Source organism: Trachurus trachurus (genome assembly GCF_905171665.1).
Source record: "Trachurus trachurus genome assembly, chromosome: 10".
Lineage (NCBI taxonomy): Eukaryota > Metazoa > Chordata > Actinopteri > Carangiformes > Carangidae > Trachurus > Trachurus trachurus.
The window spans coordinates 16,360,590-16,382,433 of NC_139894.1; the positions used below are offsets into that span (position 1 = coordinate 16,360,590).

Sequence of the window (21,844 nt, forward strand, 5' to 3'; positions counted from 1 at the left end):
CGAAACCCCGGAAAGGAGATGGGTTTCGTTCGCTCCCGGCGCCATCTTTGTAAGGTCGAAAAAGTAAAACTTCCCTTTTAACATGGGTGTAATTGCATTTCACTCCAAATCTTGAAGATGTGTTTAAAATACAGACACAAAAGCATCTAAACATATTTCACAGTTAATGAAAAGGGAATCAATCTTGTATTGGAACCATAGCCTCACGTTTTTTTTTTTTTTTGTTATTCTCAGGCTAGAAAATATATAAACGAATTATAAACAAGATCATTATAATCCAGGTTGAAGAGAAAAAACGACTTATTAAATATTTCTGTAAAAAATTGTGAATTAATGCACATTAAAAAGTTAAGGAATTAAGAAAAACATTACAACAACCCTTGATCAGCCTAATAAATAATTAATAGGAAAATAAGTATTGTGAATTAAACTTTGTAACTTCTAGGTTTTAGGTCAAGCACACACTCTCAGGAGGATACATCACTGTCAAAGTCATTTATACAGAAGATTTACCACAACTTGCAAACCACTGAAAAGCAGTAAGTTTTGTTTTATTTTAAAGTCTGCTCAGTTCTGCAACAAGACTCTTTGGACAGATTATAGACATTTATACTAGTAGGATTTGGGAGAAGTCTATGGAGAAGGAAGGAAACTGCTCAGGATCTAAAGCGTACTATGTGATCTGTCAAATACAGTGGAGGCTGTGGTACAGCATGGGCATGTACAGTATGGCTGCCAGTGGAACTGGGTCACTGGTGTTGACAAGTGCTCAGATTTTGCCAAATGCTGCAAAACTGACAGGACGGTTCTGCAGAGTGCAGCTGGATAATGACCTTAACAATGTTAGTTTGCACAATTACCTTAAGCCACTTAATTGTTGGGATTTTGGCTAAAAATATAATTCCAATATTTTAATTTTATTTTACTGCAGCAGGAGTAAAATGTAGTGTAATTTTTATTGTTAAACACAATAACAAGTAAAGATGAACAAGGTAAGCCATCTGCCTTTATTCCTATGAAAACATGTAGTGATTTCTATACAAATGATCAATATCCAAAATTATGATGCCAACCAAAGATTGTATCATAACACCAGTTTCCAGGTCAAACTGTTCACATTTGGCTGCTAAAACAAAACAGTAATTAAAGTAATCAGATCAAAAGAAACTTGATCTACATTGTTTTTAATAAAACAAAGCTCAATAGTAGGTGATAAAACAAAAAGGATAAATAAAATTACGCAAGATTTTATTTCACATATGTATGATTAAATTCTTCATTTGATGAAAGCAACATCGGGGATCTGGCCTTCCGTCTGTAAAGAGAGAAAAGACATTTCAGGGTCTTATGTTAAAAACTACACCTGTACGGATATTACATTTATCATTTGTAAGTTAAATAATGTTACCTTAAGCTTGGTGAAGATTTGTGCCGCTCTGTTGAAATCCCACTCGTTGTCCTGCAGACACCTGTGACAGATCCAGCGTTGAGATATTTTAAATGACGTGAATAAAAGATGTCATGCAACACTGCAAACACCACATACATAAAAACACGACTTACTTTTGGGACCATTCAAGGTTCATGCCAGACTTGAGTGAGAAGGCTGTGAGCATCTCCTGCTGTGGTGCAGTGAGGGTGGGGACCGGGCTGGAAGAAGGAGTCGGGGCGGGAGCCACAAAGGCGCGGCGGATCTCCTCTGTTGTGGCCATTCGGATGAAAAGCTGGTCGTTCACGATGCACAAACTGTGTCACGAGAGGAAGCAGACGGCAGACACACAATGAAGCTTCAATGTTTCACATGTGTCAGGAGGTGGATTTCCTGCTCTTTGCTTGTGTGCACAATGTGCTGCTGGATTTAACTGCCTTGTGGTCTTAACTGGCAGGTAATCAGGTTCATGTCGACAATAGCTGTGCAATAAATCCTACCTCAATTTAAATGAAGATATCTGTATTTTATTGAAACAGTTTTAGAAATATGTTGTTATAAAGACTTTAAAAGCTAATAAACTGCCAGTTTGAGAGTAGTTCTGCTTAATAAAATACAAGAAGCAAAAATGTACATTTAGCCCTTAAATGCTCATGAAGAAAAATCTGGAAACCTGCATATTTGAGAAAATAATTTGTTTGGGACTGCCAGTAGGACCAATTGTGGAAAAAACAAACACAGAACTGCATCTAGCTTAATGAAACTAACTATATGATGCATCAGGTGACCTTGTAGTTGCATTTGATATAACCAGCAAGGATGTTTGTCTTTATGCCAAGTTAATCTTCCTGATGCCCAACTGTTGTTTGCACTTTGAGACAGGCACTTCCACAGGGAAACACAAGACGGACAACAGGAAGGTGATAAAACCCGCTGGGAGCTCACAAATCTTACCCAGTGCCTCCTGCTGGGACTGTGATGAAGACTCGAGAGAAAGCCATGGTGGAGTCTCGAGATTTACCATCAGTAGCAACTGAAAAACAGACACGACACAAATTAGTAGCAAATTCACCACCACTCATGAGGACCACATATAGAAATCCTGATCAGCAAACATCTCACCTTCTTTGAAGACTCCACTCACTGTGAATGACAGTAGTGTGTTCTACAAACAGAAAAAAACATTTTTGGAGAATTAATACACAAGTGATTTGTGGTGAGAAGAGGGAGTGAATGGCCCAAAAGAAAACTACATGAACTCACCGTGTAGGTGTTTACATCGACAGTAAAGGAGGCGATGTCGTGCTGAGTTTTGGGCAACTCGTTCAGGAAAGCCACCACGTTCAGTCGCGTGTGCTTCAGAAGTCGAAATCTTATCGCTAGAGATGCCGATGTTTGAAGGGGGAAAACACCAGATCACAAAATATTAAATCTCAACATCTCACATGCACTGACAGGTCAAAAGTCCCAACAACTAAAAAGACGCTGTCACTGCTGCTGAGATACAGCCTCTGAAGACCTGACTAAGAAATCTAGTGTAATGTATACACACAAACACACATACACACGTCCTGCTTGAGGATTAATAAATCAATAATACCCCCGACATGAAAGACAAACTCACTTGAGTCTTTGAGCCTCTTCAGGTTTCGACTGTCTTTGTGATATTCTCCCAGACTGCTCCTAAACACAGGAAGACAGAGACACGTGACGTCAGTATGAACACAGAGTTGTCTGAGATGAGTGAAGCTAATGACAGATGAAGCTGCAAATGACTTCTACTGAACGAATTCTACCAAGGAAAACACAGAAAAACATCACATGTATAGAAGTCTGTCTCTTTTAGTGTCATCTCACCTGGAGGGATTCTGGGTGGAGTACGGTGTTGTGAGCGATAACGACGCTCCGTCATGGTAAGCGTCCAGAAGCGGCTGTCTGTCGCCCGAGTCGTATATACTGTAGTACCTGCAATGTATAGTCAAATGTAACACAAGTTCATTTTCATGTGTTCTTGAGGTTGTTTTGGAAGTAATGTTTATGAAATACTAGTTACGGCACATTGCTAGTGCATCTCAATAAAGACTTGGACACTCACTGTTGCAGAAAGCGAAGGATGAGAGCCTTGATTTCATCGGAGCCAAAACAGCTGCCCTGGATTATCAACAGGTAAGACAGTTGTCAGGTGCATGCAAACACGTAACACTCATTACTCAATATCCCATCATGGAGAGCAAATATACTCCTATAAATGAGGTGCTTAAATAAATAACCTTGCACGGAGGAATAGTGGTGGGGGTCTCCACATCAAATCCAATGGGTGGGGGCAGGTCCTGACCATCCTATAAAGAAAGAACAAGTGAAGGAAGATGCATGAGAGAGAAACCAGCACTGAGGGTGGGCTTGACCAGTTGACAGATGATGAATAATAATAATAATAGACCAATAGAACTGTTAGAGCCAAAATTTAAGTTAAATTCAATTTCTCTTCACACAGAAGATACAAACTAATAAACAATTTACAATTTGAAAAGAAAACGATTGTACTCTATAATACTGACATCTACTATAAATCAAACGTGACAGCCATAAGGTGTATGAACACTAGTACACCTAGATTTACAGGTCTTATGAGTTTTGCAACATTGACTAATCACCACATTATGTAAATTGGAGGATGTTAACTCATCATGAAAGAAAGGAGGCTGAGATAAATATGTGGACTTACCAGTTTGAGAAGCCGGGGAAACCTCTGCCGCACAGCACTAGTATGGGAACAAAAAACCAAGAGCAGGAAAGTTACAACCACAAGCCACAGCACACACACATAAGACCACGTTCAATACACTGATACCACTGTCAGTCACTCCTGCTGACCCTCCTATGTCATTTTGTGTCTTTCAGTTTCAGCTGTAATCTTGAGTTGTTACGCTGTCAAGCACATTTGGGGGGTGTACAGATGAAAATAATATTACTACAACCAGTGTTTGTGTAAACCAAGGGATTTATTCTTTGTTGTATGTTAAGTAAATCGACAAATGAACCCGCTTAAGTTTCGTGCCGTGCTGTTCCACAGTTCTCCCACCCAAAGGTGTACTTACCAGCAGGTATACTCACCCTCTCCCCCAACATGGAGATATACACAGATCTGACATGGGGAGGCAACACAAGCACACTTTTCTAGGAGCACACACACACACACAAACATGCAGAGACCCACGATCTACCGGACCGCACTGGAAACCAGTAAACACATCCAGGTTTAATTAGTGAAATAAAAAGAGGTTATGATATGCAGTGTTGGGGGAGAGGTCTCCTGTTAACTTCCCCTACCCCCCAAACTCTGGCCCAGATGTTGGGGAGCAGATGGATCTAAAAAAACAGGGCTTGGTTAAAAAGAAATGTAAAAAAAAAAGTAAAATGCACACAGACACAGGTAGTATGGTACGAGTGGTCTGACATTCACGAGAGGAGCCAATCGCTATCGAGCTGGTCGGTGTCTGTGCACATGATTATCAGCAAAGAATAACAACCTGAGAACAGGGCTGAACAAAAAAAAGGACAGCAGGCCTCAAACTGAGCTGGACCCAGCAGTCTCACCACTCATCCTAGAGCCGTCCCCCGCTGCACAAGCAACGCGTTCATCACTGTTGCTTGGCCACCATCAACTCTGAAGACCTGGGTCTTCTTGCACCAGTAATTTTAGGCATTTCATTTATTGCCAAAGATGGACGCCGTACCTCTGCTTACAGGGGGGCGGGAATATCATTGGTTTTTTCGACTAAGGTGACAAATCTCTATTCTGCTCTCTCTGGTTGATATTTGAGCTTTTCGTACTGGTCACAGCCGTCAGAAGCTGGAAGAGGAAGCGTTATGACGTTTTCTTCATTTGACTTACTTCGGGCAAAACTGAACTTCAATTTTCAGTTCAGAGGAAAATCTCCCTCACACGTTAGGTTAAGGGTACTTGCCAAACTCTCCACTTCATTCACGGAAAATCAGAGGCCTGTTTAGGCCAAAGAGAGAGACCGCCTTTGATCTTTGGGTCATCATTAGTCATTGATAATGACAGGTGTCCCCCCTCCTTCTCAGCCCAACAGCGTTTCCTGTGGAGTCCCGTCCTCTCAAGTTCTTCTGCTGGCGTTCTTGGTGAGTCGGAGCTCACAGGGACTGAGGCCGAGTAATCGTGACTGTGCCTGCCTTAGGTTGTCCCAGGGTTTTGAGGTGGGATCTTACCCGTCATAGGCTATCCAGCCTTCCATACTCGCCTGAAACAGGGGGCCGAGTGGGCAGGGGGTGCTACGAGGGGATGGAAATCATTGGCTGTGGATTTTCTTTACTTCATCCAAACATTTGTCAACACAACTGTGGATTGCCCTCTCTCCAATAAACAACCTATACTGTCATACAGTACTGCTCAAGAGATTGTTGTGGATTGGTATTTCTGAAAGCAGTTCACAGTAGATTGTTAGAAGTCATGAAGGCTGAATGTCTTCTTTTTTTTTTTCCTTCCCCCCCCTTTTTTTTTTAAGTGCTTCTTCTCAGCGTTATAAATATCAGCAGCAGTGGGATGGTGTTTATTAGCAGCCTATGGGATATTTAACCAGGATGTTGGCAGATGAGTGCTGGGTGCAGCGTCACTGAGGCCCATAAAAGAGACCAAAGCATGAAAGGATGTCCCACAAAAAGGTGAAGAGAGAAGACAGCTGTTCAAACTGTGGAGAAATTAAGCAAGTTGAAAGGAAACAAAGTGCATCGCAGTTCGATGGTCCTCCCAGCAACTTTTAGAATAAAGAAATGTTTAGGTTGCAGTGTGAAAAGGGAAATATAATCATCCAGTGGAAAGAAAACATGTAAAACAAAACTCTTTATCAATTGCAAATGAATGTATGTGCTTCTTATCTCCCCCCGCCTTCCTCTCATGCACAACGACACACAACATACACAAACACAGGGAGTTCATGATGAGTGTCTGCTGGCTCTGCTTTGTCCTAAAGTTTGTCCTTGATTATTAGGGAAATTATATCTGTTATTATAAAGGTGTCGCTCTCTCGCGTACACACACAACACAAAGGCTTGATCCTTTTTTGTGGCACACTGCCGCTTACTCTTGTTGTACAGTGAGAGATCCTTGGAGTCACACGCACACAAACACTCACACCACTATGTCCCCCTCTGTAAAAGCTTCTCCACTCGCCCCCCTGAACTGCTGACTGACCTGATGTACGCCGCCTGGTCCCTGAAGTACACGCACAGGGGGTTCCTGTTCAGCCACAGCTCCACCAGCTTCAGGCCTTTCAACTTGTCCAGCTCCCGGTCTGTCTTCAGCTGGAGGACACGACAGCAACACAACAACATGGTGTGAGAGGAGGGTTTTAAAAAAATAATCTAGTTATTATATTACTGTATCCACCTTTTTCCGAACGTCAAAAACATAAGCCGGTTTTGCTCTTCCGGTGGAATTTTATGTTTACGTTTTCATGGTTTCGGTAGTCGTGGTAAATGCATGGATTTTTTTTTTCCCAATGAAAATCTGTAAAACGCATGGATCATCATCACACCAGCTTTTAACAATGGATATCACACAAATTGACATCCGTGTTAAAAGCCAGCGTTAATAGATCCATGCGTTTACTGCAACTATGACAACGACTGAAAACCATGGAAACATAAACATACTGTACAATTTCACCGGAAATGCAAAACCGGCTTCCGGTTTTGACCATAGATGACGTTTGGAAACTTGTGGATATGACCAAATAGTCACCCGTGTGCAAAAAGCACCTGTGCTCTAAAAGCCGCTGGGGGTCCGACCTCATTCAGCATTAAACGCCTGTTCAAGTAAACGCCCGGGCGATTAAGTGTTTCCCAAAGTCTCGCACTGGGGAAAAAATCTATTATTGTGTTTTTTTTACAGCGTTTCACCGGCTCTCACCTCTGTCAGTCGGCCCCTCTTCCCCCTCGCGCCAACGGGACAGGTCGCGCTCAAATGCGAATAGACGCTAAATGCGCTAATTGTACAGTGTACCTCAATCAACACCCCCCCCTCGTTATCGTTCATAACACTGATCTGATTGGCTGCTCTGATCAGCTCCCTGTGTCGCTGTAACACAGACAAACTGTCTTTGTATTTATTGTCTGATGTCAATAAAGATGTGTCGGGGAAAAAAGTAGTTTTGTTCCAGTGGTCCTACGGTGACCTCCTCGTTCTGGTCATCGCAAAAATAAATAGTAGTCTGTTGCAAATACCTGCCTAGTTCTTATACACGCCTGGGCTCCAAGTTGATTTAGCATATTAAATGTCCGGACTACTAAATGGTCATATACACTAGATATGAATGTAATGACAGGGTTTCCCGCAGCGCTTTCCTGTTAAGGCGGCCGCCTTAACAACAATGAGCTGCCGCCTAAACTAACGTCTTAAAAAAATTAAAATGTAGCGATATTCGCCGCCGCCGCCCCCCCCCCGTCGGACGAGCGCCTTCATTCATCTCCGCATCCTCTCACACACATACACACCACAGAGAAGCGCGCACGCATAACAGCAGCGGCGCGCGTGGTTAAACTTAATACGGCGCGCCGAACCCCCCCCCCCCCCCCCCCCCGACGATCGATCGATCGATCGATCCGCTCGCGCACCCCCCGCCAACAGGACAGACACCACCTTAACTAACACATTTTCTGGGGGAAACACTGAATGAGCAACCGGCCTCACCTCATTGTGGGACAGGTTGAGGGTCTTCAGATTAGGCACCTTGGTAACCAACTCAGCGAGTTCATCCAGCTTGTGAATGCGGTTGTTGCTCATGTTCAAGCTGGTCAGCTGACGACAGCCAGAGGAGACACGTGTGAGCACAATCACTTCATAAGAAAACAGTTTGGGTGTGCACCTGCATCATGACATTAAAACCTTTCACCGCATCGATTACCTCTGGAATGTTTTCTTCAATGATCCTGATCACAGCTTCCATGTGCGTCTTCCGACTCAACGTGACTTCAATTTTTTGGGACGCCAAGTCTGTGACAGAAAAGTAGGATAGCAGATTAAAAACACTCCAAATTGGAAAATGATTATAAAACTTAATTTTTTTTGTCAAAAGTCTTTGCTGGGTTCAACTCCATTAACAGATTGCACATAATTACCTGGGTCTGTTCGGATGTTGTTCAAGTCAAGTGCTTGCTGGGAACCATCAAAACGTTTTGCCATACATTGCTGTGAAAAATAAAAATCGTCTATATGAGAAGACGAACAGAACTGAACAGCAAAAAAGAAAATTGTCAGAATTGAGAGAAGCTTCAAAATCTCTCTGCCCTCAAAAAAAGAAGAAGCAAGCATTACTCTCATCAGATTAAATTTTAACAACCCCGTATCTGTGAGTACTGCCTCGGTTCATCACTTCCTCTCGCTCACCTTCAGGTGCTCCAAGTGTTCAGGCTTCAGGTCAGCGAGGAGGAAGTTCGGCGGTGCGCTGTTGTTGACGTGCACCTCCACCTGTAAACATCAGATGCCGATTTGATTTAATATTGCCATAGGAACAGGCAGGATTAAGGACCAGCAGTGTAGGATTTCACCAAAATGTGAAGATATCCGACATACCTTATAGCCGTCTGCGTCTGTGATCTTGTGCGAACATTTGCGTAAAGCATTGGCAGCGGGGGAATCGTCCACGTAGAAATGGGCCCTGTCATGGTCGACATGAAACTAGAAGAACAGGGAGAGTGGACGTGATGAAGATCAATCTACACAAACTCCTGGCTCAGCAATGACACAGATGTAATTACTGCTTAATTGAGAACTACACGATGTCTTTTTCAAAATCTATTACTTATTGAGTAATCATTGATGAGGCTTAAACTCACCTGTACAGGTGTAAAGGTAACCGAACAGATGTTCTGAAGAGCTGTCAATAACCATTTTTTGTCGTATTTCCTGCCATGTGGAATCTGTCAAACAGACACAAAAGAAAAAATATGATTTCTTCAAATAGATTAAAAAGGTGACCTTGAGGTCTTGTGACAACCGTTAACGATACGCACCGTTACTTTGGACCAGCCGGACTGATTCTTCCCTCCTCCTCCGCCACTTCCACCTCCGCGGTCTCCTCTGAAGCCGCCGCCGCCTCTACCTCCTCCCCATTTGCCTTGTCGTCTATCTCGGTCAAACCGTCCCTCTCCTTTCCGAAAAGACCTTCCATATGGGTTACTGAAGAAGACAAAACCAGGACATGCAGTGAGGTCTGGAAGTCTGAGACCATGTTCCCATTCACTTGAGTCCACAGCATTTGTCCTGACATTAAAACGCATCCTGAGTGATCAGATCACAAGTGGACAACTCTGGGACCATAACCTCAAAGCTGGCACTGCGGACCACTTGTGACTGGATCTCATTTTTCCGTCCTGTATGAAAATGAACTTGCTGTGTGTGTTGTGAGGGATTGGCCCAGACCACCTCCGAATGTGGGTTTAGAGATCAAATCTCAAATGTAACCTAAATGCATCTTGGATGGATGTTAATGCCAGGGTTGAGGTTTTAAGGTTCTTTCTTGTCATTGTATATATACACACCAACGAAAGAATACATATACAACAAAATTACATTGCACCAAATTAAAAAGGGCTCGGCCGCAGAGCAGTCTGAGCAGGGCCTTAGTTCCTTCTACAGACTTCCTGCTTCGTTGGCTGAGAGTAGTATTTTCCAACCGCCCAGGACCAAACGAAGCAGAGTTTCTAAATGTCTCTGCAACTAGCAAGTCCAACAAGTAGGCGTTTTTGTATTGTTGCAATTCTTTATCTGCCAAAGCCAGTGCAGAGTGCATGTGTCTCTGTGTCATTATACATTCACACTAAACGTTGTGCACCACCCTTCCTGTAAGGGTGGTGCACAAACATTTTGAATTCTGTGTGACATTTCCCGCCTCCTGTATAGTGATAATTTAGCTACCTTTTAAAGAATGCATTAGCGGCACAGAGTGCTGCATCATGTCACAAGGGCTTGACACCCAATGCATGTGCTGTCAGAGCCTGAAGTAATTCAAATTCACAGACGAGAAGCTGAAAAATCCCATATTGATAGCAAGGGATACCTAAAAAGTGAAAACTGTGAAATGTACATCCGAAAGAATCATCATCATCAGATTCATATAAAACAGTGTTAAAATAACATTAGTAAATGGTTCAACAAAACGACTGAACTGGGCTACATTCACTTTTACGGTTTCACTTTTGTTTTTAATTTCACGTGGGTAGACCGCAAACAGAGGTTTCATATCCTGCACAATAACGAGAATACCTGCTCTACTTTTTCTTCCTGTACCTGTATAAAGATTAGAGGGAAAACTTGTATGCTTGATCACATTGAATCTATCATCCTGGCACAACATTTGAAAGCTTAATTTGGCTTCTACACTAATCAACTCTCCAGTCCCCCTCTTAATTAAGTGAGGTTCTTGTTTTAGAACTTCCCCTCAAGTCTCACCACAGCAAACATGATGTTTATTATCAGTTAAATTATCAACGGGATGCTGATAAACACACTTGCTTAGGGAGTGATCCATACTTACAATCTGTGCTGGGAGTTGTTGTCCTGAGGGCCATCACTCATAGTTACGTCTCCATCAGTATCGTCAAGCCTCGACCGTGGACCTGGACCTCCAAAGCCACCCTGGTGACCTCCCCGTTGGCGGTCTCGACGGGACCTGTCATTTGACCGACCTTTGTTGCCGCCTCGGCCTTTACGGTTGCGAAACTGTGGTGGAGCGGTTCTATCATCATGCTCTGAGCAGAGGGACAGAAAACAAATGTTAGTCAATTTGATATAATAAACTAATAATAATAATAATAATAATAATAATAATATATCACATCATAAAACATACATTACGTTGAGTTCTACACTTTATAAGAAACCAGATGAGCCTTACATACATCAAACAATGCACTATTATAGATAGAACATGTGTGTATAAGATGGAAAGAAATAAGCACATATTCTGCATTTAGATTTTATAAACAGTATCATTGGAGGCTCTTACTGAAATCTAGTCATATGTATGAACATATATCAAAACCTATAAGTTTTTAAGAGTCCTCCATGTGGATATAAGGAATAAAATAAGCTGTAGGACAGGCCTGGTTAACATCTGCAATGTCTGTATTCATTCTACTCTAATTTACAGCTATAAACAATAGTCATATTAATATTATACATACTAATATTGTGATAAAAAACGAACTGCTAGCAGTAACAATAGTGCAAATGCTTGTGTCAGTAAAGGGGCATAGTTAGACCTTCAGACTGCCCATATGTGCTCTGTTACCTCCTGAGACCATGAAACCAGCGCTTCTGACCTCTCTCTCCGACATAAAGTCCTCATGGTCTGAGGGAAAACGGTAAATAGGAGCAAAGAAAACGTCAGATTATAGTTTTGATGCATAGTTTTCTCTTACCGTTGTAGTAATGCCCGCCATCCGCCATATTTCTCTGATAAGTGTCAGACTGGAAAAACAGGAAAAAAAACACACACACGCACGCACCACCCTGGGTCTAAAAATCAATGTCGAGAGGGGGCTTCTCTTTCATGAAACACAACGGCAAGGCTGTGGAAGAAGCCCCGACATTACTCGTGGGTCAAAGAGACAGACAAAGGCGACGCCGAGCTGGTGGCAGCGAGTTGCTCTTTAACTAGTTAGCTGTTAGCATGGCTAGCTGCTCCCACTGTGCGTTGACGAGAAGACAGCGGAAGTGCTTACGTCACAGCGTTTCTACTTCCGGGGCACGTTGAAGGCGCGGAGATCAAAAAGTAAAACCAGTAAAAGTGAAGCATACCTGAGCATAACACAACACAACCAGAGTATGTGAGTATACTAGTATAAAAATAAAATAAAAAACATTTAAAAAACAGTTACAATCAATTTTGTATCACTAACAGTTGTAAAAAAAAAAAAAAAAAAGACTTGCAACCTCTTGCTGTTTAAAATCCACGGACATGACTAAAAATAGTTACCTACTAAATATACTATATGATAATTTCCATTTGTGACCAAGTATTTTTCAAAATGTTTTTTTTCTACTTTTACATGAGATAGTAGTTAAAAAAAAACAGTATACATTTCTTACACCTAGCCAAAATCAATGTACTCTAACACAACAGTGCTGCTTGACTGACACACAAACACAATTTTGCACTGGTTTTTTGTTTTGGTTTTTTTCATATACTGCAATATTACTATTTAAATACGACCAATGTACTTCTAGTTTAGCACAATAGCTATATGCTTCACTTTGTTATCCTAATGTTTTCTTGTATATATCATCAAACTTTCATCATAGTTGCACTGGTTTGTTTGTTTACTGCTGTCATGATCACACACGTGGTAGGTAATCCTCCAATTGATAGCTTTCATGTGACGTCACGGCCCGTATGGAACGCCCCCCTGGCGGTCAAAACAATCCACTTCCCCGCTGTCCGCGGCTTAGGACAAGGCAGAAAAACACACACTGCTCCCTGCTGCTTCAAAAATACCGGTGTTATGGCCCAACTGGTGTCTGATTTAACTGGTTACCGAACCGAACAACAGCTGTGCTGCACTTCCGTCCGCAGATTTGTCACAAATTCACAAATAAAGCCGCAGTTCACATGTTACTGCAGCCAATATGCTTCTGTGAGTGAACCTGTTCCGCCAATCTACAGTCAGTCAGCGCCACACTACTCTCACTAGTCTGCACAACACTGCACACTATGACAAAGCCTGTCATGTTAAAGTTACGAACTAATGGAAAACACTCTGAAAATACGCTAAACAACACCGGTCATCGTCCTCGCCGCGCCCGGTCCCGACCCCCGTTACCGTGTCGCTGCCGCCGCGGGCGGTGCTGTTGCCGTGTCCGGTGGCGGCGGTCCCGCCGGGTTACCATCGCCGCCGCCGCCGCCGGTCCTGCTGCTATCGGACCGCCGTCATCGTTGCCGTCGGTAGCGGTGCGTAGCAAAGCTCCGGGGGGAAGGAGGGGGGCAGCTGGTCACCGTGCAGCCCAGCTAAGGGCTCTGGTTTGTGGGTGAGAGGAGCAGGGAGCCTGGGCTCAGTGGGCTGGAGCTCAGCTGTGGAGCTCAGCGGAGCTGCGGTACCAGGACGGTGTTCCCGTACAGGAAAGTTACAGACCATTTCTACCACTTCAATGAGTTCAGAAACATTATTTTAAGATAAAAAAAAAAAACTACAACATGGGGCTTTTAATCAGAAACCAGTTGAGCCATAACACCGGAGGTATTGGTTGCAAGCGGTGGAGGATGATGGATTCTCCACCAGGTAAATGTAAACATCGCCCAACTGGAGCTTCGGCAGGGAACTGGTCATTTTAAGCAGCTGGTATACAGCAGCTGGTGTTGAATATGGGTCACAAGTGCCCAAAACTTCAAAGTTGTTTTTATATCTTTCTTTCTCGGCCGCTGACAGATGATTTAAGTCATTACTCGGTTGTTTGTCCATAGAAAGTCCATTGCGGGGCCACTTTGGAATGTTGCTTTTTGACCGCCAGGTCCCTGGGACGTGACGTCAGTGAAAGCTATCAATTGCAGTATCATTTCTGATCAAAATGCAAGAGTTGTGCTGTCATATCAGGTAGCCTATCAAAACCATCTGACATGTCTGACAAGTTCAATTTAGGTAAAGATGAGTAAAAAAAACAACAACAAAAAACAGATAGCTAATGTAGGTACAAGCTTTGTTTACTTTCAAATAGTTAACTTTCTTCTACTATCTCCATCATCTCTACCACCATGATCTACTTCAACACGGAGCTTCAATCACATCTACCTGGTCCACCTGCCCAGACAGTCCTGCCCGAGAGACGACAGACGACTAGCCCACGTGTCTGTGATTAATGAGCCAAACTACTCACCTTGATCCAGGACACGTGTCACCACCAGGCTGGGGTAGCAGGTACGGAAGAAAGTTACACGGTCCATAAGGGAAAAAACCTCCTCTGGGGGAAAGTGTCACATAGTTGTCATTTGGAAAGCATTTAAAAACAAAAATGCCACGCAGTGAATCGTCTACAGTAAAAAATAAAATAAAATAAATAAAGGTAAGAAATTGCATTAGCTTAGGCTATCTGTTAGCATTATGGCGGCTTCGCGTAGTTGCAGACTGGCATGAAAACCCTGACAATATTTACCGATTAATTTTCCTTTTTCCCCCCCTGGTTATATATTTCTCGATGCTAATGGGAACACCTGGCCGCTGTCTCCGGGTGGTGGTCGGTCGGTGGTGTCGGCCAGCTCGGTCGGTCCCGCCCGACTTGATCCGCTGCAGCTCGTTCAGCAACAGGTCGCCGCCGCTGCAGCTGCTGGCTCCACTGGTCCACATGGAGCACGTCCACAAACCATCATGTCGCACATTATCTCTGATATGAACGTCTCCAATACCGTTATTTCCTATCCTTTATCCTATGCAATAACCATGTTGCTGTAGTTTAGTTTCAAAAATGTTCTCAGATTTTTATTTTGGTTGTTTCAAGTTGCATTCAGCTTATTTTCGACTTAAAAACGAGTAAATAATAATATTGCTCATTCATTCATTGATTATTATTTTCAAAAATGTATGTTTGGCTACAGTGTATATATATAAAAACAATAAAAAAAAAAAAGATTTTTATCAGATTTTTATTCTTGGCCTGTAAATTTGGTCAAGCTCGTCGTGGTTGTACAATCTCCCTCTTTTTTTCTGAGGGCAGAGGAAGTGTTTGCCTCGTGGACCTACATTGACCTTTTGTATAAGACTATATATTGTGTATTAAAATGTCTATTGATATCCTCATTCATCTTCCCAGACAAATACAAGTCCAGTTGCGTACGACTCAATTTGCCCAGAAAAAAAAGTGTAGGCCTATTAAATGTTTTCTTTTTTGGTTATAGTAGTACTTACTTGTAGCAGTTCTACACTTATTAAATATGTTGATTTGTGATTATTCTGATACTTATATACTACATGTCTATTTGTTTATGGATTCCCTTTTCCATGATCATCTTATGTGTTACTCATTTGTGTTTTTTCTAACCACTCCCATGGGTGAACCCCCCCCTCAAAAAAAAAGAAAAAAAAGAGAAGCACCTGAATGTAATTGTTCAAATCAGAGCCAGGTCAGTGATTGAATAAATATATTTTCCATTTCAGGAAAAGACAGTGTTGCAAGTTCTCTTTTTTGCCTTGTCTACAGTATATGCATCATTTTCTTTCTTTCTTTTTTCTTTTCTTTTCTTTTTTTGAGGTTTCCTCTTGGGGACGTTATTTAGAAATAAAGTGGAATTTACAGATTAATACAGTAAAGTGTGGTTCCCTTTTTGTGTGACAATGACAGTTAGTAAGTCACTTTTTTTTTTTACACACACACATGACATTGTAGTACAATGCATTGATGTGTTTTTAAAAAGTTGAAATTTCCAGTGAAAGTGTTTGAAAGCATTAGTGTGAGATTGTGCCAAATCTGAAGCTGTTAAAATCACCATCAGTCCAGTCCATGGAAGTATTAATGTGATAAGCGTTTCTGCTGTCTGTAGTTCATATGTCTGTAACCTGTTGGTGATAATATGAAATGACAGAGGAGCATCGTGCTTTGGTGTCAGTGATGTTGACATAATGGAGCCTGAGCAGATCAAGTCATTTATTGTTTATTTCACTTAGCTTAAGTTGCACCACATAATATGTTAAAGTGAACATAACATTTCAGCTGCATCACACAGATAATTCAAAACCCTGAGAATAATAATCACATCTGTTTCACCAACTTATTTTCATCTGTATTTCAGAAATTCTTTCTTAGGCACACTAGTTTATTATAACAGGTATAAAATGGTAATTGGAAAAAAAATCAAGAAAAAAGTCATATAAAGCTTAAACTCTTTGAGTCTGTAACACCATGTCTCAACTGTTTTAGTATAGGGTACATGCCAGATGTACCATATCACATTTCTATAATTATAGCTGAATTGTACTCCCTTGTTCTTCCTCAGCCTGTGAAGATGGGTTCATCACCATAATCATTATTCTCCTCTCTCATCTCATCCAGTGTATGAAACGAGGCAAGAGTTTTAAGTGTAACAGCACCCAAGTGTACTCTTTAAGGGTCGTCTCAACCACCGCAACCCTCCGTCCGCTTCATGTAACACTCTTCTCATCTCCACCGTGGTCCTCCTGTTGCCAGGAGACCACACTGATGGCCTGGCCCAGAGACGAGATGAGGGACGCGAGGCCGATGAGGTAGCCGTCCTCTCTGCTCCCCTCAGCCCACGGGACGTTGTGTTGGAGCTTGCTTGTGTCGGGCACAGGCGTCGTCTTCCCAAAGTCAATCATCCACACGTTGGCTTTGCTGCTGTGGTCGTGGACAAAGAGAAGCGAGCTGCCAATCACCTGATCCGGTGAATTTGAGCGAGAGAGAAATAAACCAGAAGAGGAATGACGATGAGCAGAAAAACCTTACTTCCATAAATTAATTCTTGACAGTTGTATCTTTTATGATATATGCTGATATTTCAAACCCATGTTCTTCACTTCAGCCAAAAATAATTTAAACCAGAATTTGAAACAAATGGAGGTGAGAATTTGTGTTTGTGAACCAACCTCATGGCTTCTGAAAAATGTTGAATTTTTCAGTGCATCACTCAGGGCCAGGAGTCTGGAGTGGTACGCTTTCTGACAGGAGATTGAAAAACAGAAAAGACTGAAACACCTGCAGTGTAGCTGCAACAAGTTGTGTTAACATGGATAGACTGAGGAGAGAGGGCACTGAATATAAAAACAATGCGATTGATTTAGGAGGAAAGGGCAGAAAAGTGGTATAATAGTCGCTGACAAGTTTAAATTTACATTTCCTTTTAGGTTTTGTTGTATTTTGAAAACCGTGGTAGGCTAGTCATTGCAGTAGCTCTGAGTGTGTACACTGTAGTATATTATCCACCTAAACTCTTTTCTTTATTGTCTTTTATTATCTTATGTTCTTCTTTGTGTATTTTCTAAGATTAAAGAAATGTGTAAACTAATGCCCTGCTTCACAGGTTCTATATTTGGCCCAGAAAGAATCTGTCTTGTCATGTATTCAGAGACATGTGTTTCTTGTCTTTTACCCTTTTTTGGTGGGTCATAGTTTTTGGGGATACTCGACACTGTATCTATTTTTAAGTTAGCTTGGTCAAGCTATGGTTAAATGTTAGAAGTCATAGGTTAAATTCTGTTTTTAGATGCTGTCTTTGTCTGACCATCTTGATCAAACATATCCTTATATTGGAAAAAGGTGGAGTTTTAGAAAACGTATATAAGGTTTGAGGTTTCAGGCCAAGGGAGAGTCATCTCAATTCTTGGCACCAGAGATGCTCCACGATTAGGCATTTTTGTACACTGTTCTTCTTCTTGTAATAAACTCTTTTTGAATGCAAGAAAAGACGTGTCGGCGGTGATCCCTCCTCTTCATCAACACATCAATATACCACAACACAAAGTTTCTGTTTGCTATAGTAGCCTACATGTAAGCACTGACCAGGATGTCCAGCTGACTCCTGGTAAAGTAGAGCAACGCCTCTGTGACTTGAGCCAATGTCAGAATCTTTCTGAAGTCCCGTTGGACACTGCCGTCCTCCATCTGTCTCACACACACACACACACACACACACACACACACACACACACACACACACACACACACACACACACACACACACACACACACACACACACACACACACACACACACACACCAGTACAGACGTTTGCAGATGGTTGAGGAATGAAAGTGGTCAAGGTGAATGGGTATTTATGAGTTATTAAGTGATTTATTGGCCTCTATACTCTCACCATGATGCCCTCTATCCTGAAGCCCAGTGTGGATGTAGAAGTTGTTGTATCCCTCCACTGAAGGTAGCGCCACTTGGTCACACCTTTCTGCGCGTGTTCCTCTGCTGATGGAGCTGACGGGTCTATTTTCACCATCTTCTGGTACATATCAGTCCGCAGTGTGGCTTTGCTACGAGCTTTAACCAGTTCTTCCTCTTGGTATGTCCTAATAGACAAACTCTCATAAAAATTCATTGTGTAGAAAAAAACATACTGCTACATGGAAAAACGGCGATGTGAAGAGTAAGACCTTTCATTCATAGATGAAAAGTTGAGATTATTTTACCATCTACTGTTTCTAAGGCCAGAAATTAACCTCAAGGGTCAACATGAAGGTCAAGTCCTCATTAACATGGAAGTTTTAATTGTCAGAATCCTTCTGACAAAGATCATGTAATATTGTTAATCAGGGATGAGAGGCCATGTAAATAATCATTTGAATAACAGGAACCCCTCTCTCTACAACCAGAAATGTAAGAATTGCTCTCAAACCTGACTCCCATCTTGCAGTCCATGATCACAGGTCTCCTCAGGCCGCTCAGCAGGTCCTCCAGCCGGATGTAGAGGTGCTCCCCCCTAGTGACCACGCCGTGGTATTGCGGGACGAAGGGTCTCAGCGGGTCTCTCATCAGGCAGTCCAGGCAGTTTGCCTCCACCTCGCTGTGCAGTTTCAGCACTTCCCCTCCGTCACTCAGCTGGAAGTTACCTGCTGACACCAGCGACGAAGGGAAAACCTTAAAATAATCATGGGTTCATATTATGAATAAACCAAGACGGCACGATGTGGATATGATCTGAATTCAGGAGCACTACATGAGCTAAATGGACTGGTGATGAGTTTTACTGAGCTTTTATTTTCGTGATAATAATAAGCTCAACATGCTGTAGCCCTCTATGAGGTGACAGCTCTTTATGAATTAACTTAAAAGTGACAGTAAAGATTTTTTTAAAGGGCGTTTTCGGAGTTTCTCAAAAAAAGTGACTTTGTGGAGATAAAAGTAGGATATTATGGGCTTGTACAGGCTTATAATTATCAGTAGTGTAGAGAAACACACAGTTTCTGTTAGTGTAACACATGCCTTGATGTCCAGCCAGCTGGACCCAGGAGCTCTGCCGCCGCAGCGACCAGTGCATCATGGTCAGGTAGGTTTTCCAGGTGCGACACTGAGGCACAAAAGAAAGCAGATCACGTTGTTGCCTTCAAGCTAAGTGCACATTGAGAAGGGAGTAGAGCAGGGGTGTCCAACTCATTTTAGTTCAGGGGCCATATACAGAGCAATTTGATCTCAAGTGGGCCGGACCATTCATATAATAACATAACATGAAAACTATACATTTTTCCAGTACATTATTAAGATGTTTACATTTAATGGACTACCCTTTTACACAACACTATGAACCTGAAATATACATGTAATTTAAACAACATTATGCTTCCTCTGTCTTCTATGTAGTTTTCACAGTGGGCAAATTCATCCTGCGGCCTAGTTTTGGCCCGTGGGCCGTACGTTTGACACGCCTGCTCCTCCTGTCCACAGACCCAACATCCATTTTCCATCTTGTGGTCAGGGTCGGCGTTGGATCTCTGATAGGTAACAGGTATGAAGCATACAGACAAACATATTCACCTCCATCAGTATTTTTAAATCTACATGCAGATGGAAAGTGGAGCTGAGCCTTTGTTACTAAAAGGTTGAAGTAGCAGCTCAAGGCCAGATGCTCATCTTGTAGCCTGGTTTGTACTCTCTCAGAGGAAACCCTGACAGAAACACATCATACAGACCGTTGGGGAACATTATACAGTATTAACACCTGCAGGTCAACAAACAAGTGCTAGTACATGTTCTGTTTACAAACAATGCATTCCTCGACAGTTATGAGCTGTTTTGTATATACACAAAGCAGCTGCCACTCCAGGGACAGGCACGGCATTGAAAACCCATGGGAACCTACAGTCAACCGGGCCATGCTGTTAAAAACTGTTACAACATAATGCAGTTTGCAGCTTGAGGAAAATGTTTATATTTAAAGGCCTCGTTTTTTGTTTTTTTTTAATCGCAGGTAAATCCTAAATGTTATAGTATTTTGGAGATGGGATTGTCACTTCTCTGTGAAAGTCTTCACCTTTGATTCAGTCATAATGGACTACTGCTCAATGTCCAACAATACAAACAGAGAGTACCTACACAAAATAAATGAACATACTCCCCAGTTCTCCTTCAGCTTTCTGCTCCATATCTGTAGCAGCAGCAGCAGCCTGCATGCAAACACCATTCAAATCCACCCTCATCAAAGTCCTCTTTCAAGCCCATGCAAATCACCAGGACCACAGGTGCAAAGAACAGTTGAGAAATATAGTTTTAGGCCTCCCATCAAAAAAGCATAGCAGCCAGTGCTTATACTGGGATATCAAATGCCTTTTACATCTCATCCATCTGTTCTGTGTTGTTTTAGACCTTTCTTACCTTTCTGAACGCCTTCCTCTTTTTGCCAGCCTCCTCTCCTTCACTGAAGACCTCATCGCTCTCTGCTGAGGAGAGGCTGATGGAGGAGCAGGAGGAGGTGGAGGAGGATGAGTGCAGAAGCTTGGAGAGGATCGGATGTGGGGAGGACCTCGGTTGTGTCAAGGAGGCCCCTCGCAGCTCCTCGGCCTCTTCATCCTTCCCCTCAGGCGTTTCCTCACTCCCCTCCTCCTCTGCCTCCACAGCTGACACAGATCTTTTCCTCTCTTCGTCCCCCTCCTCTTGTCTCTCTGTCTCAAAACTTCTCCAGTGTTTCCACTCGCCGCTTGTGCTCCCGTCTCCCCCCTTATTGTCACACTCCCCTTCTTCCCCAGTCTCCTCCACTCTTCTTTTCCCACTCCACCTTCCCTTCTCACATCTTTCAGTGTCAGCTTCACAGCTCCCCCCTGACCTCTCCTTCCTCCTCACCCTCCATTTAGCTCTCATGTCATCCCTTGCACACTTTGTTGTCGGCTCTCCATCTTCTTCCCTCTCTGTGCCTTGGTCTTCTTTTTCCTCTGTGGCTTGAAAGACCTCGTTCCTGTTTTCCTGCATTTCCTCATCATTTCCGAGATGCTGATGTTGAGGGCTGCTTCTTTCTGAATCGAGCTCATGATTGTCCCATTCTCCGTCGTCCCCTAGTCCACCTATACACTGACTGTAAGGCGGGAAGCTCTTTGCCAACTGGAGCCTGGGTCTGGTTCTCACTTTGACTTTCCTGCAGCTGTTGGAAGGCCGCTCGCTGATCGTCAGGTGTTGGTGCGTCTGGTCCGATAGTGTGGTAGAAATATTCATCATTTGCTTGCTGTCTATCTCCATCTTCATTCCCTCTATGATGTTATTAGCCGTCGTGTCCGTATTTGTGTCCATTGTACAGTGTAGACGGGAAATCTACTCCATGAGTCCAACATGTGCTTGAATAGAACAAACAGGAAATGTTTACAAGAGATGCGTTTTGAATATGTTTGAGGAAATGCATTTACAAGTCTAACTCCCCCCCCCTAACAAAGCCTCAGTGATATACTAAGCTTGCTCAAAA

The 21,844-nt window shown here is 42.6% G+C and overlaps 1 protein-coding gene across 1 annotated transcript; it reads right to left on the reverse strand.

Annotated features, from left to right (window-relative positions):
- Positions 1–1,001: 1,001 nt before the first annotated feature.
- Positions 1,002–12,149, reverse strand: nxf1a (nuclear RNA export factor 1a). Its single transcript, XM_083980455.1, has 21 exons — positions 11,873–12,149; positions 10,987–11,200; positions 9,464–9,629; positions 9,287–9,370; positions 9,024–9,128; positions 8,838–8,918; positions 8,570–8,639; positions 8,356–8,444; positions 8,142–8,249; positions 6,645–6,754; positions 4,155–4,191; positions 3,700–3,768; positions 3,525–3,580; positions 3,287–3,394; positions 3,054–3,112; positions 2,693–2,808; positions 2,552–2,594; positions 2,384–2,462; positions 1,564–1,746; positions 1,409–1,469; positions 1,002–1,315 (listed from the first exon to the last, which is right to left on the reverse strand). The coding sequence occupies exons 1-21, from the start codon at positions 11,898–11,900 to the stop codon at positions 1,277–1,279; spliced, it is 1,905 nt and encodes a 634-aa protein (XP_083836581.1). The 5' UTR covers positions 11,901–12,149; the 3' UTR covers positions 1,002–1,276.
- Between the last annotated feature and the right edge of the window lie 9,695 nt (positions 12,150–21,844).

What these genes read in the sequence shown, in the direction of transcription:
- nxf1a (XM_083980455.1), bottom strand. Translation starts at nt 11,900, where the DNA reads ATGGCGGATGGCGGGCATTACTACAACG. An exon ending in AACAACTCCCAGCACAGATT is followed by an intron (nt 9,630 to 10,986) that starts GTAAGTATGGAT and finishes TGTCTTCTTCAG; the next exon opens with TAACCCATATGGAAGGTCTT. An exon ending in AAATCTTCACCAAGCTTAAG is followed by an intron (nt 1,316 to 1,408) that starts GTAACATTATTT and finishes CTCTCTTTACAG; the next exon opens with ACGGAAGGCCAGATCCCCGA.